At 42.7% G+C, this 13,894-nt stretch overlaps 1 protein-coding gene across 1 annotated transcript; it reads right to left on the minus strand.

Moving 5' to 3' along the window:
• Positions 1-348: 348 nt before the first annotated feature.
• On the minus strand, positions 349-12,034 carry LOC311105742 (uncharacterized protein; the record flags this gene model as incomplete). Its single annotated transcript, XM_084147951.1, has 5 exons — positions 349-611; positions 787-909; positions 2,090-2,233; positions 2,353-2,408; positions 11,977-12,034. 5 exons carry the CDS (start codon positions 12,032-12,034, stop codon positions 399-401), a joined length of 594 nt encoding a protein of 197 aa, XP_084004077.1. The 3' UTR covers positions 349-398.
• Positions 12,035-13,894: the final 1,860 nt, after the last annotated feature.

Raw genomic sequence — 13,894 nt, forward strand, 5'->3', positions numbered from 1 at the left:
AACCAGACAAACGTTAATATGCACACAGCACACATTAGATAAAGTGAACAGGGGGAAATGTTGAAGTCTTATAGTTGTGGTTTGCTTTGACAATCAAAGGAAGGATATGAAAGAGCATGGCATTTTGATGTTTCCATTTTATTTGCACAAGATAATGTACAGTACAGTATACACGTCAGAACAAGGTGATTGGTCAATGAAATGACTTACAATAAAATACACAATACACTTAATGGAAGTTACACGTACACGAGGAAGGGATACAGATGGGGAGAAACAAGATGGTTTCAACATTTTAAGTTATTTCTAGTAAGGAATTAATTTATGTTTGAATAGATTACTGTTGAACATTCTCATTTCTTTTTCTATCTACTAAACTAGTCCATAACTCATTTACCTCAGCTGTGTCTCATATCTTTATATTCATGTAACTCTAATTTCCCCGTCCAGTTACCTTGCTGGAGGCTAAGATGCTTTGCTGCAGTGGAGTCTTTAAGGACGTCCTTAATGAAGATGCCTCGCTCCCCTCCACCTGTGACACTGTAGCCGCTGGCTCCAGCCTCAGCCTCTGTCTCCACCACAACCTCCACCACCTCAGATGCAGTTTCCTCCTGTAAAGACACACCAGAGGAGAGGGTTTCCTCACAAGTCTCTTGTCTTCAAATGTAAACCGTAGAATGGCATGCAATTCTGAGCGTTTTCTAGGCCTGTGTAAATATCTACAGTGATATCAACAAACAACGTGGCTACTGTTTCATGAGTATTAGTTGTTTCTTGTCTCTTTACCACTGCTTGGGCCTCTGTTGAGGAATCCATCTCTGCTTGGGCCAAACGAGACGTCTCTTTCAGGTGGCTTCTCTTCAGACTCAGCACCTGCTTCAGCTCTGCATGAAGTTTCTCTTTCTGAACCTAAAAGGAAGGAAGCATTGTGTCTGTGTTGATGGCTCAGTTGATTGGACCATGATAGTAATGATAATAGTTTCTTATGGGTTCAAATCTTGCATGGGCAACATACAATATAGGTTATTGTGTGTTATCTGTAAATCCTTTGGATTAAAGTATTTGGCAGGTAAATGAGTTTGTAAGCATAGGGGATTGAACCCCAATGAGCTTGATGCGCGCGTGTGTGTGTGTGTGTGTGTGTGTGTGCTTGCGCCAACGGAACTAGCCAATGAATGCTTTGGGATATGGAGAGAAAATACCTATTAGGGATTGACAGAATACCTTCATTATAGCCACACTCATTATGAGATTGGAGACATTACTTCTCTCATCACATGGGCTTGGACATAGGAATATTACATACTCCATAAGCTCTGTGTTAGCTGCAGCCCTGGCCCCAACCTCACTGACTAAAGTACAATGACACAGTCAAAACCTGCTGAGGTCATTCTCTCCCCCGGTCGCTTCTCTCAACATAAACAATCATTCTTTTAGCCAAGCTCAGCAGAGATGCCACTGTTTTCATACAGCAGGGCACAGTGGCAACAACAATTGACCTCTTGAGTTAGCACACCTCCAAATATGCACAGGTGTTGGGGACTAGAGGATATGTCATAAACATTATTATAATGCATAATACTGTTGTCAATTCTAAAATACTTCAACTTTTTAAAAAAATAGAATATACGAGTGACGTGAAAATATTATACACCAGTGAGTGCATGTCCATAAACACACAGTGTATTGTTTGCTTTCCTTATTTATTTTTAGACCCCTCCCATGTACTTCATTCCGAGTATCAGCTCCTCCCCTCTGACGCTATAGGGTCCTACATGTAAGCTGAACGAGTCTAAGCACTCCTTCATTCCCATGTCTATCATAAAGTGAGCTGGGTTAGTACGCCACTGACAGAATGTAAGGGAAATGTGCAATATGTATTCTGTATGTGACTGTATGAGAAGTGTACAATGTGTATGTCAGGGATAACATGCAATGTATGTATTATGTTGAGTGTGTAATGTATAGTGTCTATTTTGTATACAGCAGTACTGTGTGTCTAAGACAATTTTCCCCTCGGGGACATTAAAGTTCATCCTATCCTTGCCTGGCTTGAGTGTGTAAGGGTATCCAAACAGTCTCCACTCACCACTCTCTCTGGGCTCTCCTGGTCCTCTGTGGAGGCACTGTGGTGAGGGTTGGCGTGGGGGGCGGTGGGAGGCCTGTGGTGAGGGTTGGTGTGGGGGGTGGTGGGAGGCCTGTCTGAAGGGGGCGACCGCCTTTTGTATTTCACCTGGCTCAGTAGAGGAGATACCAAGTTCAACAGGTCAGTAAATAGCACTGCAGTAAACCACCTCAGATATGGTAAATAGCATGTCTGGAACAAGTGAAAGACAGATAGTGGCTACTCACGGCTGGTTCTCTGGCATGGGTAAATACATGACTTTCTTCCAATTCTCTGTCAGAGTCTGCAAACAGAAGGAGATTGTGTCAATGTTGGCGTGTTATGCACTGACAGCGGACACATCAGAGATCTCAACAAGACTATAGCACTTCATAGACATCATCAATGGCTTTACTTTGTCTGTTTTGACCACACTGCTACATTGGCTTGACATAATGTCATGGATACATGGATACACACATGGATATAAGATTTTTTTAGCTTGACGCAGGTATTGCAGCATGCCCATGGATTTCCAACTATTTGATTTAGTGACCGGCCTCTCAGACTGTGGTGCATCGCTATGGCACTCTTGGAATTATTTCCATGGTTTTGCATATCCCTGCACCACCCACCCTAGCCCCTCAATACCCCTCTACTTATAGGTAGGAGGCACTTTACTTTTTTTCCACTATATGGTTTGGCGCCCAGCAATGTCATGCATGCCCTACCCTTTTGGTTTCATGTGATGGCTTCTTGGTGTGTGTTTATGCATGTGTGCGTGTTTCTCAAGGGGGGATCCAGTATTCAGTGTCAGCATATTTCTCATGGGTGGTGTCAGAGTATCGGGTATCTCAGCCGGTCACGAGAACAAATTACAGAGATTCAGAGTGCTCCTGTTCAGGATGGCTAAACGTTGTGAAAGCAGGGACACCCGCCTTGGATAGAATGCTTCATGAGTACTGGACCTCACAATAATAAGGCTGTTACGCATCTGATCTTTTATGATCTATATAATGTTAATACCGGTATCAAGAAATAGCTAAATGGCTCTAACTTCTTGGCATAGCTAAATTAAACAAACCTTTGAGCTGAATTAAAAACATTCAATACTTAGCATGTGTCCATAATACCCAGGTAAAGCAGAGTGCAAATTATACCGTGACATTGGGGGAGGTCTCTATTTTTTCAATGGGACCCCCTACTCTATGTGTGCACGAGCTTGACATTCTTTGATGGGCCTAATCGTAAAGATGTCATTTAATGGTAAAAATGTATTACCTTTTAATGTGGCATGAACACATGGACACAACCAGTCATGATGTTTTCATCTGGTTGTCAAACAAATCACTTGAAAAGTAGGCTACCTGCGCATGTTCGTCCACTTTAAAATTATTCCAGCATCCAAACAGTGCACTGTGCACATTTTCTATATTTTAGTCATTTAGCAGACGCTCTTATCCAGAGCAACTTACAGTTTAGTGAGTGCATACATTTTCATACTGCCCCCCCCGTGGGAAATGAACCCACAACCCTGGCATTGCAAGCGCCATGCTCTACCAACTGAGCTATGGAAAGAGACTTCTGTTACAAAACACCATTAGGCGATTGTCATTAGGTCTACACTCTTGTAGCCTGAATTAATTGATGCGTTTGCAGTGCAGCCACATTATTGACTTTTTTAAAACCATGACACAGAGGTGGGGTTGTTTGTATAATTCAGAATAAGCTTTTATTTGAATATTTACCATTGTAGCATTAGGCTACAAATAGAAGAATGGTTAAATTAGCATTATTTAGAGACCCCCCCCCCCCCCCCATTAGATTTGATAATGAAGTAACAGACCTTGACTTGGGGGTCAGCTATTTGCTTCTAGGATATGGGAAAGGACAGGACAGGACAGTTCACTAACATTCTCCCAACATCAAACAGCCTGATCCCAGACTCAGCAGGGTGTCAGTCAGGACACTAGTTAGGAATGGGATAAGAATGGGATCTGGTGATGTGTGGCTTTGTTTTTGGCAGATTGTGCAACAACAACAACGCCAGAGTAATGAAAGCGATATGAGCTATCTAATCTCCAATTAAACAACACCTAATCCAATTATAATTTAAATATGTTTCTATTTGGCTCTATTGTGGAGTGGTTATGAAGTCAGGTTTCTGCCATTGGTATTGTGCCCATTAGTATGGTACTTTGCATTGCTTTCATAAATATACCCTTTTAAATATACCTGCACAACTGAGTTCTTAGCATAGACCTACCCTTTTCCATCATAGTGTTTGATACTGGAATTGTCTTTCAGAAGAAGAATATTGTTCAACAACTACAAGCAAATAGAACACCCAGATCTAGAGAGGTCTCAGGGACATGCTTTCAGCAGTGGAGACCAGACTGTTTCACTCACAGAGTTCCAACAAATACACAGTGTGGGTACTATGTAGTAGGAAATGGGACTAATATATGCACCTTATGAATATTTAAATGTCCCCACATACAGTAAACATAGCTCTGATAGGAAGCGCTGTGTGTCTCATTTGCCCTGCGTATTCTTTGCAGCAGTTGAGTCCTAGGGGCTTCCAGGTCAGTCACTTTGGACACTGATTTGGCTAGTCATCTAGACACCATGTCCAAATACTAATGAATTCTGCAGAGGATAAATTGTGTTTGTTTTTCTCCATCATTTGGAGAGTTACAGTAATTGGGTTAGCAACTAGGCAACTAAAAGAGCATCCTCCAAAGTGGCAAGAAAATCTATTTCACTTGGACTGAAAACATTGGAGAGTCATCTACAGTAACCATCACATTGATAGTCTACCACCAGTTACCCCATATGTACAGCCATAGTATGTAGTATTCAGACACACACAGAGCAGCTACAGACCTGCTGTGTGGAGAAAGCTAACCTGATTGGTGCTAATTCAATGAGTGTCATGAGACCCAGGATGAAGAGAAAGGAGCCTTTGTGTACGCTGTTAATCAATACTATTCCTGTAATAAGTTGACGTGCAAATGTATCAACCAAATAGCATCAAAATGTACAGAGAAAAAGTGGTTAGTTTGTGTACAACTCTGGGATAAAGTTATTCTAAAGCTATTGGATTTGGAGAAACAGTTTATTTAAACAGTTCAATGCTGGGGCACATTATGAGTCATGAAGAGACCTCATAAAACTGCTACACATAGATTTTAGTGTTACCAAATGCCTCCATCTGTTTTCGTCAGTTATTGATCTCTACTTTCCCATGAAGATGGACTACTTCTATTAGAGGTGACCTATACCAGCTTGAGTTGTGGTGTAAAAATAAAAATATTCATAAAATCTAAAATGTATTCCCACAACTGTGTCCAAACCAAACCCACGTTAGACTCCACAATGTTCACTGTTGGATGTTGTCAATTCCCTGTTCATCAGGACAATGAAGAAAAAGCCCTACTCGGCATAGCTGGCATTCACAGAAATGTCTGAGACTTTAAACCATACAGATTCGTTTTGGTAAAAAAAAACACTCCAGACTAAAAATAAAGTATATAGAAATGATCATGAAACTATATGTTTTCAAATAACTGCACTTTTTCTGGCCCGCAAATTGTTTTTGACAAAGAAATCGGTCCGGAAAAAATCTGCGAGGCCCTCCGCTGAATTTTGAAATGTGGCCCTGGAGCCGAAATGATTGCCCACCCCTGCTTTAAACTATTCAGTTGGACCACACTGTGCTACTGTTATACCACAAGGTACACAAATATATCTCAGATACAATATCCTATTTAAACACCAAACATTATGAAACAAGAGACATCTATAATTAATCGTGGTATATTATATTCTTCACTAGCAGTTGCCTTGGACCGTTAATAAGTCAGCACGTGGACAGAATAAGGTTTCAGTGTCTGTAACTTGTGAATACAGACATACATACGTCTGGTCGAAACATGGAGGTAATCAGTCCTATGACTCTGATGAGAGGTATAGTATAGTAATACCCAACCTGTATTCCTAAAGCATCATGTGCTCCCTGAACATAAATCAGTCAGAGTTTTTGCAGAGTCTGTAGTCTCCTCAGAATTGTAAGGTGGAATCAGGTAATGCACAACCTGAATACACAAAACTAACATGTAACATTGGACTGAATATGGGATTGTCTTAGCCAGTCGCAGTTATAAAGGCTCCTCATCCAGAGATGTCTGTCTTTGAAGAGGACTGTGGGAACTGAAGTTCAGACATGGAGAGGTTCTTCTTGTCCTTTGAAAGCTCAGATGAAGAAATCAGGCACACCCTGAGGCGGACAGGAAATGCCTCTTTGTAAACAGGAAACCAGGATATTTTGTGAGATAAATACTCAACAAGGAGGGCAAGACACAAACAACCCTCCTTCTCCCATGATAATGTCAAATATAGCACTGTTGGGTGACGAATAAATGTATTCAAAGCACTGACATTCATCTTAAATCCAGCTTTTATCTGTGTATTTTCATGGCTGTTTCCCTGTGTCAAACTATGTTTCCTTGTGAGTTTCCTCAGCTCCCTCCAAATCGCCCAACTGCCTCTTGACCCTGCTACTTCCTCGTCTACTACCAACCCGCCCACTGCTCAAGAAACCTGTCTCTAGGAAACTGTCATAATTTGTTTTCTTATACACATTAATTCATACTAACTTGTCACACTCCCCTACAGCTCAAACAGGATAGGATTCCTGTGATTTTATACCCATGAATCCTACACATTCCCAGTAAAGAAACAGTCATAAACACTTATATTTACATTAAAATCTGTCTTATGATATATCTACAGTGGGGAGAACAAGTATTTGATACACTGCCGATTTTGCAGGTTTTCCTACTTACAAAGCATGTAGAGGTCTGTAATTTTTATCATAGGTACACTTCAACTGTGAGAGACGGAATCTAAAACATACATCCAGAAAATCACATTGTATGATTTTTAAGTAATTAATTTGCATTTTATTGCATGACATAAGTATTTGATCACCTACCAACCAGTAAGAATTCCGGCTCTCACAGACCTGTTAGTTTTTCTTTAAGAAGCCCTCCTGTTCTCCACTCATTACCTGTATTAACTGCACCTGTTTGAACTCGCTACCTGTATAAAAGACACCTGTCCACACACTCAATCAAACAGACTCCAACCTCTCCACAACGGCCAAGACCAGAGAGCTGTGTAAGGACATCAGGGATAAAATTGTAGACCTGCACAAGGCTGGGATGGGCTACAGGACAATAGGCAAGCAGCTTGGTGAGAAGGCAACAACTGTTGGCGCAATTATTAGAAAATGGAAGAAGTTCAAGATGACGGTCAATCACCCTCGGTCTGGGGCTCCATGCAAGATCTCACCTCGTGGGGCATCAATGATCTTGAGGAAGGTGAGGGATCAGCCCAGAACTACACGGCAGGACCTGGTCAATGACCTGAAGAGAGCTGGGACCACAGTCTCAAAGAAAACCATTAGTAACACACTACGCCGTCATGGATTAAAATCCTGTAGCGCACGCAAGGTCCCCCTGCTCAAGCCAGCGCATGTCCAGGCCCGTCTGAAGTTTGCCAATGACCATCTAGATGATCCAGAGGAGGAATGGGAGAAGGTAATGTGGTCTGATGAGACAAAAATAGAGCTTTTTGGTCTAAACTCCACTCGCCGTGTTTGGAGGATGAAGAAGGATGAGTACAACCCCAAGAACACCATCCCAACCGTGAAGCATGGAGGTGGAAACATCATTCTTTGGGGATACTTTTCTGCAAAGGGGACAGGACGACTGTACCATATTGAGGGGAGGATGGATGGGGCCATGTATCGCGAGATCTTGGCCAACAACCTCATTCCCTCAGTAAGAGCATTGAAGATGGGTCGTGGCTGGGTCTTCCAGCATGACAACGACCCGAAACACACAGCCAGGGCAACTAAGGAGTGGCTCCGTAAGAAGCAACTCAAGGTCCTGGAGTGGCCTAGCCAGTCTCCAGACCTGAACCCAATAGAAAATCTTTGGAGGGAGCTGAAAGTCCGTATTGCCCAGCGACAGCCCCGAAACCTGAAGGATCTGTCCAAAATCCCTGCTGCAGTGTGTGCAAACCTGGTCAAGACCTACAGGAAACGTATGATCTCTGTAATTGCAAACAAAGGTTTCTGTACCAAATATTAAGTTCTGCTTTTCTGGCTTTTCCGAAAAACGAACAGGTCTGTGAGAGCCGGAATTCTTACTGGTTGGTAGGTGATCAAATACTTATGTCATGCAATAAAATGCAAATAAATTACTTAAAAATCATACAATGTGATTTTCTGGATTTTTGTTTTAGATTCCGTCTCTCACAGTTGAAGTGTACCTATGATAAAAATTACAGACCTCTACATGTTTTGTAAGTAGGAAAACCTGCAAAATCGGCAGTGTATCAAATAATTGTTCTCCCCACTGTATATGTCTCTGGCTTGGCTGAATCCACAGCATTTTAGGGGGTCAGATACAGTCTCCCAATTTGAGACGGGATTTTGGAAGGGTTAGCTGCCTGCATTACACCCCGCTATGCAGTGGCATAAACATCTATCTATAGTATATCAACAACATTCATAACAGGTCCCTGGAGTGACGATAACTCCAGAGCAGACTGTCCCCCCCACCCCCATGGGTGGTGCTGATGTCCCATTAACACATTTGACCCCCCAGTCCTCAGAGGAATGGCATGGGGATCACACACACAGACATTCAACACATGCCATCAAAGTGAGGAGAGGGCTTTGGGAACACAGTTCCAAATCAGATAGCAGTTATTACCGAACATCCTAACGAGCAGCCATGGAAGTTGCTACATTTGTTGGCTGAGATAGATTAAAAAAAATAAACATAACTTTAAAATTGTTACGTTTTTTAAACCTTCCGATTGTTTTTAAATAGCTACAATAAACGATTCCCAAAGCACACATTAACACCTCTAAAATTACCAACACATTCAAATTTTTCAGAGACACAAGGTCACCAGTGGCCTAAGAACCAGAGGAAGGAAAAATAACTTGAATATAACTTTTAGATCAGCTTATACTTTTACATAATACTTACAGTATATGTCTGTTACTGTCATTCCAACCTAGCCTTAATCCTGGGTGGGTCTTGCCCTCAATAGCGGGTTTGCCATTCTACCCACCTTGCCATGGCATACCAAGCTGGTGGGCTGGGGAGCAACACTCAGATCATGTGACCGGCAGGTTGCAGCTGTTGCCCGTGTGTAAAATTAAGACTGAGTGTTTGAAACAACCGTGCGCCGCTACCTCATCAGTAGTCTATGCAAGCGGGAACAGCAGCAGGCAGCAGCAATCCACAACAACCATGCTGAGCATATTGTATGGTAACATAGCCCTATGTTATCAACATTACAAGTGGCATTTGTCCTTCTAAATGGCTTGTGCACTTATCCAACAAATAATAACTATGTTCTCAATACCTAGCAATGTGCAGTCTATGCTGCACAACACTTTGCACAGTTGGACAAAGTTTTTTATAAAATAAGGGGGGGGGGGGGGGGGAGAACATTGCAATTCTCAAGCAACGGTGCTAAAGTATATTATCACCAGTGATCTTGATTCCATTCTGCACTATGTACAAACAGTTGAACATCCATAACACAGAGGTAAAAAAGTCCTGCCACTATCCTAACCTGAGATACTTGCACCACCGGCACCTACCCACTGCAACAATCCCCCTTCTTCCACATGAACTGTCAACAAACTCTCAGATCTAAGAAGTCCTAATGAGTCAGATGTCAGACAATTCCACTGTAGTGAGATTGAGACTCATCCTACCTGGTTGATACTGCTGTCTCAGTGTGCTTCCTCCCTGGGTAGAGGTGAGAGATTCACCAGGCAGAAGAGCTGAAATCACACACTGTTCTCTGTCAAACTCTCACTCACTCTCTCCTGATCACCCTGTTACCAGCCAGCCTGTCCCTTCACTGAAACCTCAGTGGGGAAATCTCTAGGTGGGACGTAACGAGAGCACTGATTGGATGAGGGCAAAGGGATGCTCCCATATTAGGAAGGTGAGGGGCAGGACTATCAAGATTTGGGAGGACAAAACTTTGACAGGACTCAGTCAGAGTGGCATGAGCTTTCTCCTGCTGCAGATTTGAGAAAAAGACAGGAGACTACTCTTCTTCAGTGACATGTAAACTGCCTGCCTGGCTGGCTGCTGGTGACATTGTTTAAATTCCCTCAGGAGTCAAACAAAGTGGAGGAATAACAAAAGGAATTGTCTTCTGATCTGGGATAGCGGAGCTGATGTTGTGGGGCTTTTTTATCCCTAGAGCTCAAAATAAGAAAAGGCCTTGGGTCTTAATTTAGAGAAAGTGTGACTCTTCTGGGAAGAGCAGCTGTTGTTGTGATCTTAACACTGAGTGTGCTGTGCGTATTGAGGGCCTGATATAAACTGCCCCGCTTGCAGAGTTGAGATAGTCAAAGTGAGTGCTGTGGTGGTTAGTAACCACCATGCCTGCATAGACATGGAGTAATAGCCTCCATTCTTCCAGCTGGACCCCCATGTGAGCCACACAGGTGGTCACAGTGAGCCCAGACCCTGGCCAGGGACACAAGCCCGCCTCTGGAGGCTGCCAGGGGGATCAGGCCACTTGCATTGTGTTAACGCTGTCATTTTTGCATTCCGCCGCTAACACAAAACTAGGATTTAGACAGGGGGGTGAGGAGCATTGGAGGGTGAGGTGAGGCGGGCAGCTGGCTTGGCACGGGACAGAGTGTCCCAGCGGCCCAGCAATCCCTTCCTGTCAGCGGTTCGCTGTGCCAGGGCCAGGAAACCGGAGCAGGCTGTCTGTGGGAGGCTACATGGGAAAACAACCCCACTGGGATCTGGATTGCAGCCCATAATGTTGACTGACTCCTGACGTTGGTCACGTGGTCACATGATGGCTGTCTGGTCTTTAACAGTGTGTGTGTGTGTGTGTGTGTGTGTGTGTGTGTGTGTGTGTGTGTGTGTGTGTGTGTGTGTGTGCGTGCGTGCGTGCGTGCGTGCGTGCGTGCGTGCGTGTATGTGTGTGTGTACTGAAAAAAACAGAGACCGAGCAGACACAATATCTATAGATGATGGGATGAAAAACATTTCTACAAGCTAGCTAATATGACTGCACTTTGTGAGGACAGAAACCCAGACAGTTTATATGGTAAAGCTAATATGAAATGTACAAACATGGCAACCAGAAAACATAAATCTGCTAAGCATCCCCTCCAGCTGTGGATCCCTGTCTCAGACCAGGACAACATCCAAGCATTTAAGAAGTCACAAGGAGGAAACAGTTCTCAGTAGATAAGCCATCACAGACGTCATATAACACCAGGAATGTCTGCCAGATAAGGTTATACTAACTTAACACAACTGTCAGCTAAACAATGCTCATATCCTCTTTTCATTTCACCTTGACCTGGCCCTCCGTCTAGGTGTATTTATAGTCAAAAGACTTGGTGGGGAACCACCCTTTAACATAAATAACAAGAGCGTGAGATGGAATTTGTTTCAGAAGGGAGGTCAACTGGAGTGGGAGGGGTTGCTAGTGCTACCACATAGCATGGCATTGAAGCAAGTCTATGGTTAAAACTAAGAATTGATTTGAGTTGCATCTCTTCATAAAAAACTGTTCCTGTGAAATAAAAGCCACTTTGGAACACACATTTCCCCCAATAAAACTAGATTGGATTAACCAATAGATTTGATTCAAGACAGAATAAGACAATGATGTTGTTACTCATCACCAGAGACTCATCTATTGAATGCAACTCAAGAAAGCAATGTCTATCACTAGGAACCACAACAGGGCTAATGAACAGCAGATCCCCAATTCCTTTGTCCCCCATCCCTACTGACCTGCATTGGAAGAGGGTGTCCAGGTGACTCTGAATATCCCACGCAGACACTCACACATGGTCCAAAGAGATGTAAACCCACAGAGCACACACACACAAACACACACTGAGAAACAAACAAAGAGAGAGAGAGATGGGTGCAACTGGATGGACAGATAATTATCTGAAGGTTAGCACTCTGTCTGTCAGTAGGCTGGTGGAAGACCTAGCTGTTGCTGTGCTAGTGTGTAGAAAGAGGGTCCCAGGCTGGGAAAGAGAGAGAGAGAGGGATAGATAGAGAGTGAGTGAGGGAGGGAGGGAGGGATGGATGGATGGAGAGAGAGAGGCCGACAGGAGCGAAACGGGACAGAATGGGGCGGCATTAGCTCAAGTTGAGAGTCAGCAGTTTGGGTGTCCCCCTGGTAAAGCCCTGCTCTTTGTTCAGTGGTGGGATGGCTTTAGCCCCGGTCCAACATGGCCTTGTGAGCAGGCTTAGTGTTAACTGGCCAATGGACACCATGTCAGACAGAGCTCACAATCAGCCACAATATAATCAAAATAAAAACACATTCCCCCTGCCTGGCCTGTAGTAAACAGGCCAACAGGTTGCCTAGTAAGATTAGCATACTGTACAGTTATTCACACACTACTTCCACTACTAACAGAGCTATGAGGCTGAAGGGACAACTTGAGAATCTTTTTCACGCTTGTTTCCAAACAGTGTAATCACTTCAGAGGGACCGAGAGCAGAGTCCTTATCAATGCAAGTACTACCAGAGCATATTGTTGATCATGTAAGGCATCTGAAGCATACCCACTGGGCACAGACCTCTGTTTAACGTCTAGTTTTGATTTACATTTGGTTGAGTTGTCAACTAACGTGAATTCAACATAAAATCAACAAAATAATTCACCATGTCATTGGATTTAGGTTAAAAGTTGGGTGAAAAAAATACTAAATTCCCTTACGTTGATTACTTTTTGCAAATCCAATCAGTTTTCCATTTTGATTCTACATCATCACATATAATTTTTTTGTTGAAATGATGTGGAAACAACATTGATTCAACCAGTTTTTGCCCAGTGGGTAAAGAGGGTTGTGAATCCCATGGGTAAACATTCACCGTTTGAGTTATTCTACTTTGGTTTAGACCAGGGATCATTAACTAGATTCACCCGCGGGCCGATTTTTATTTGAGCGGATGGTCAAGGGGCCGGAACGTTATTACAAATAATTTGTAGACTGCAAATTGACTGCAAGAAGTCCAAACAGATATAATATTTGACTAAAACATAATCATTTCATACCTTGCTTACATGGTGGGAATACTTAAAATAAATATATATATATACAGTACCAGCCAAAAGTTTGGACACACCTACTCATTCCAGGGTTTTTCTTTATTTTTACTATTTTCTACATTGTAGAATAATAGTGAAGACATCAACACTATGAAATAACACATATGGAATCATGTTGTAACCAAAAGAGTGTTAAACTAATCAAAATATATTTTATATTTGAGATTCTTCAAAGTAGCCACCCTTTGCCTTGATGACAGCTTTGCACAGTCTTGACATTCTCTCAACCAGCTTCAACAGTCCTGAAGGAGTTCATATACATATATATGAATTATTATGATTATTTATTTATTAAAAACTTGGGGGCCAAATAAAATCACCGGGCCGCCAGTTGGGGAACTCTGGTTTAGACTTTGAGTCTGAGCTTGACATTTAAACAAAAGCACAAAAGCACATTCATCACACATTATTCAAAATATTCAATGACTATAAGTTGGTGGAACCTTGATTCAACCATACTTGGGAGAAGACTGCAGTTGCCCTGGCAGAGAGAAAGAGCTCCAGTAGAGGTCCAGGAATACAAACGAAGCAGCTCCCCATCCAAAGACACCCACTCAAGACATTAACAACCAGATGGA

The sequence above is a fragment of the Coregonus lavaretus genome (assembly GCF_964263955.1).
Source record: "Coregonus lavaretus genome assembly, chromosome: 30".
Lineage (NCBI taxonomy): Eukaryota > Metazoa > Chordata > Actinopteri > Salmoniformes > Salmonidae > Coregonus > Coregonus lavaretus.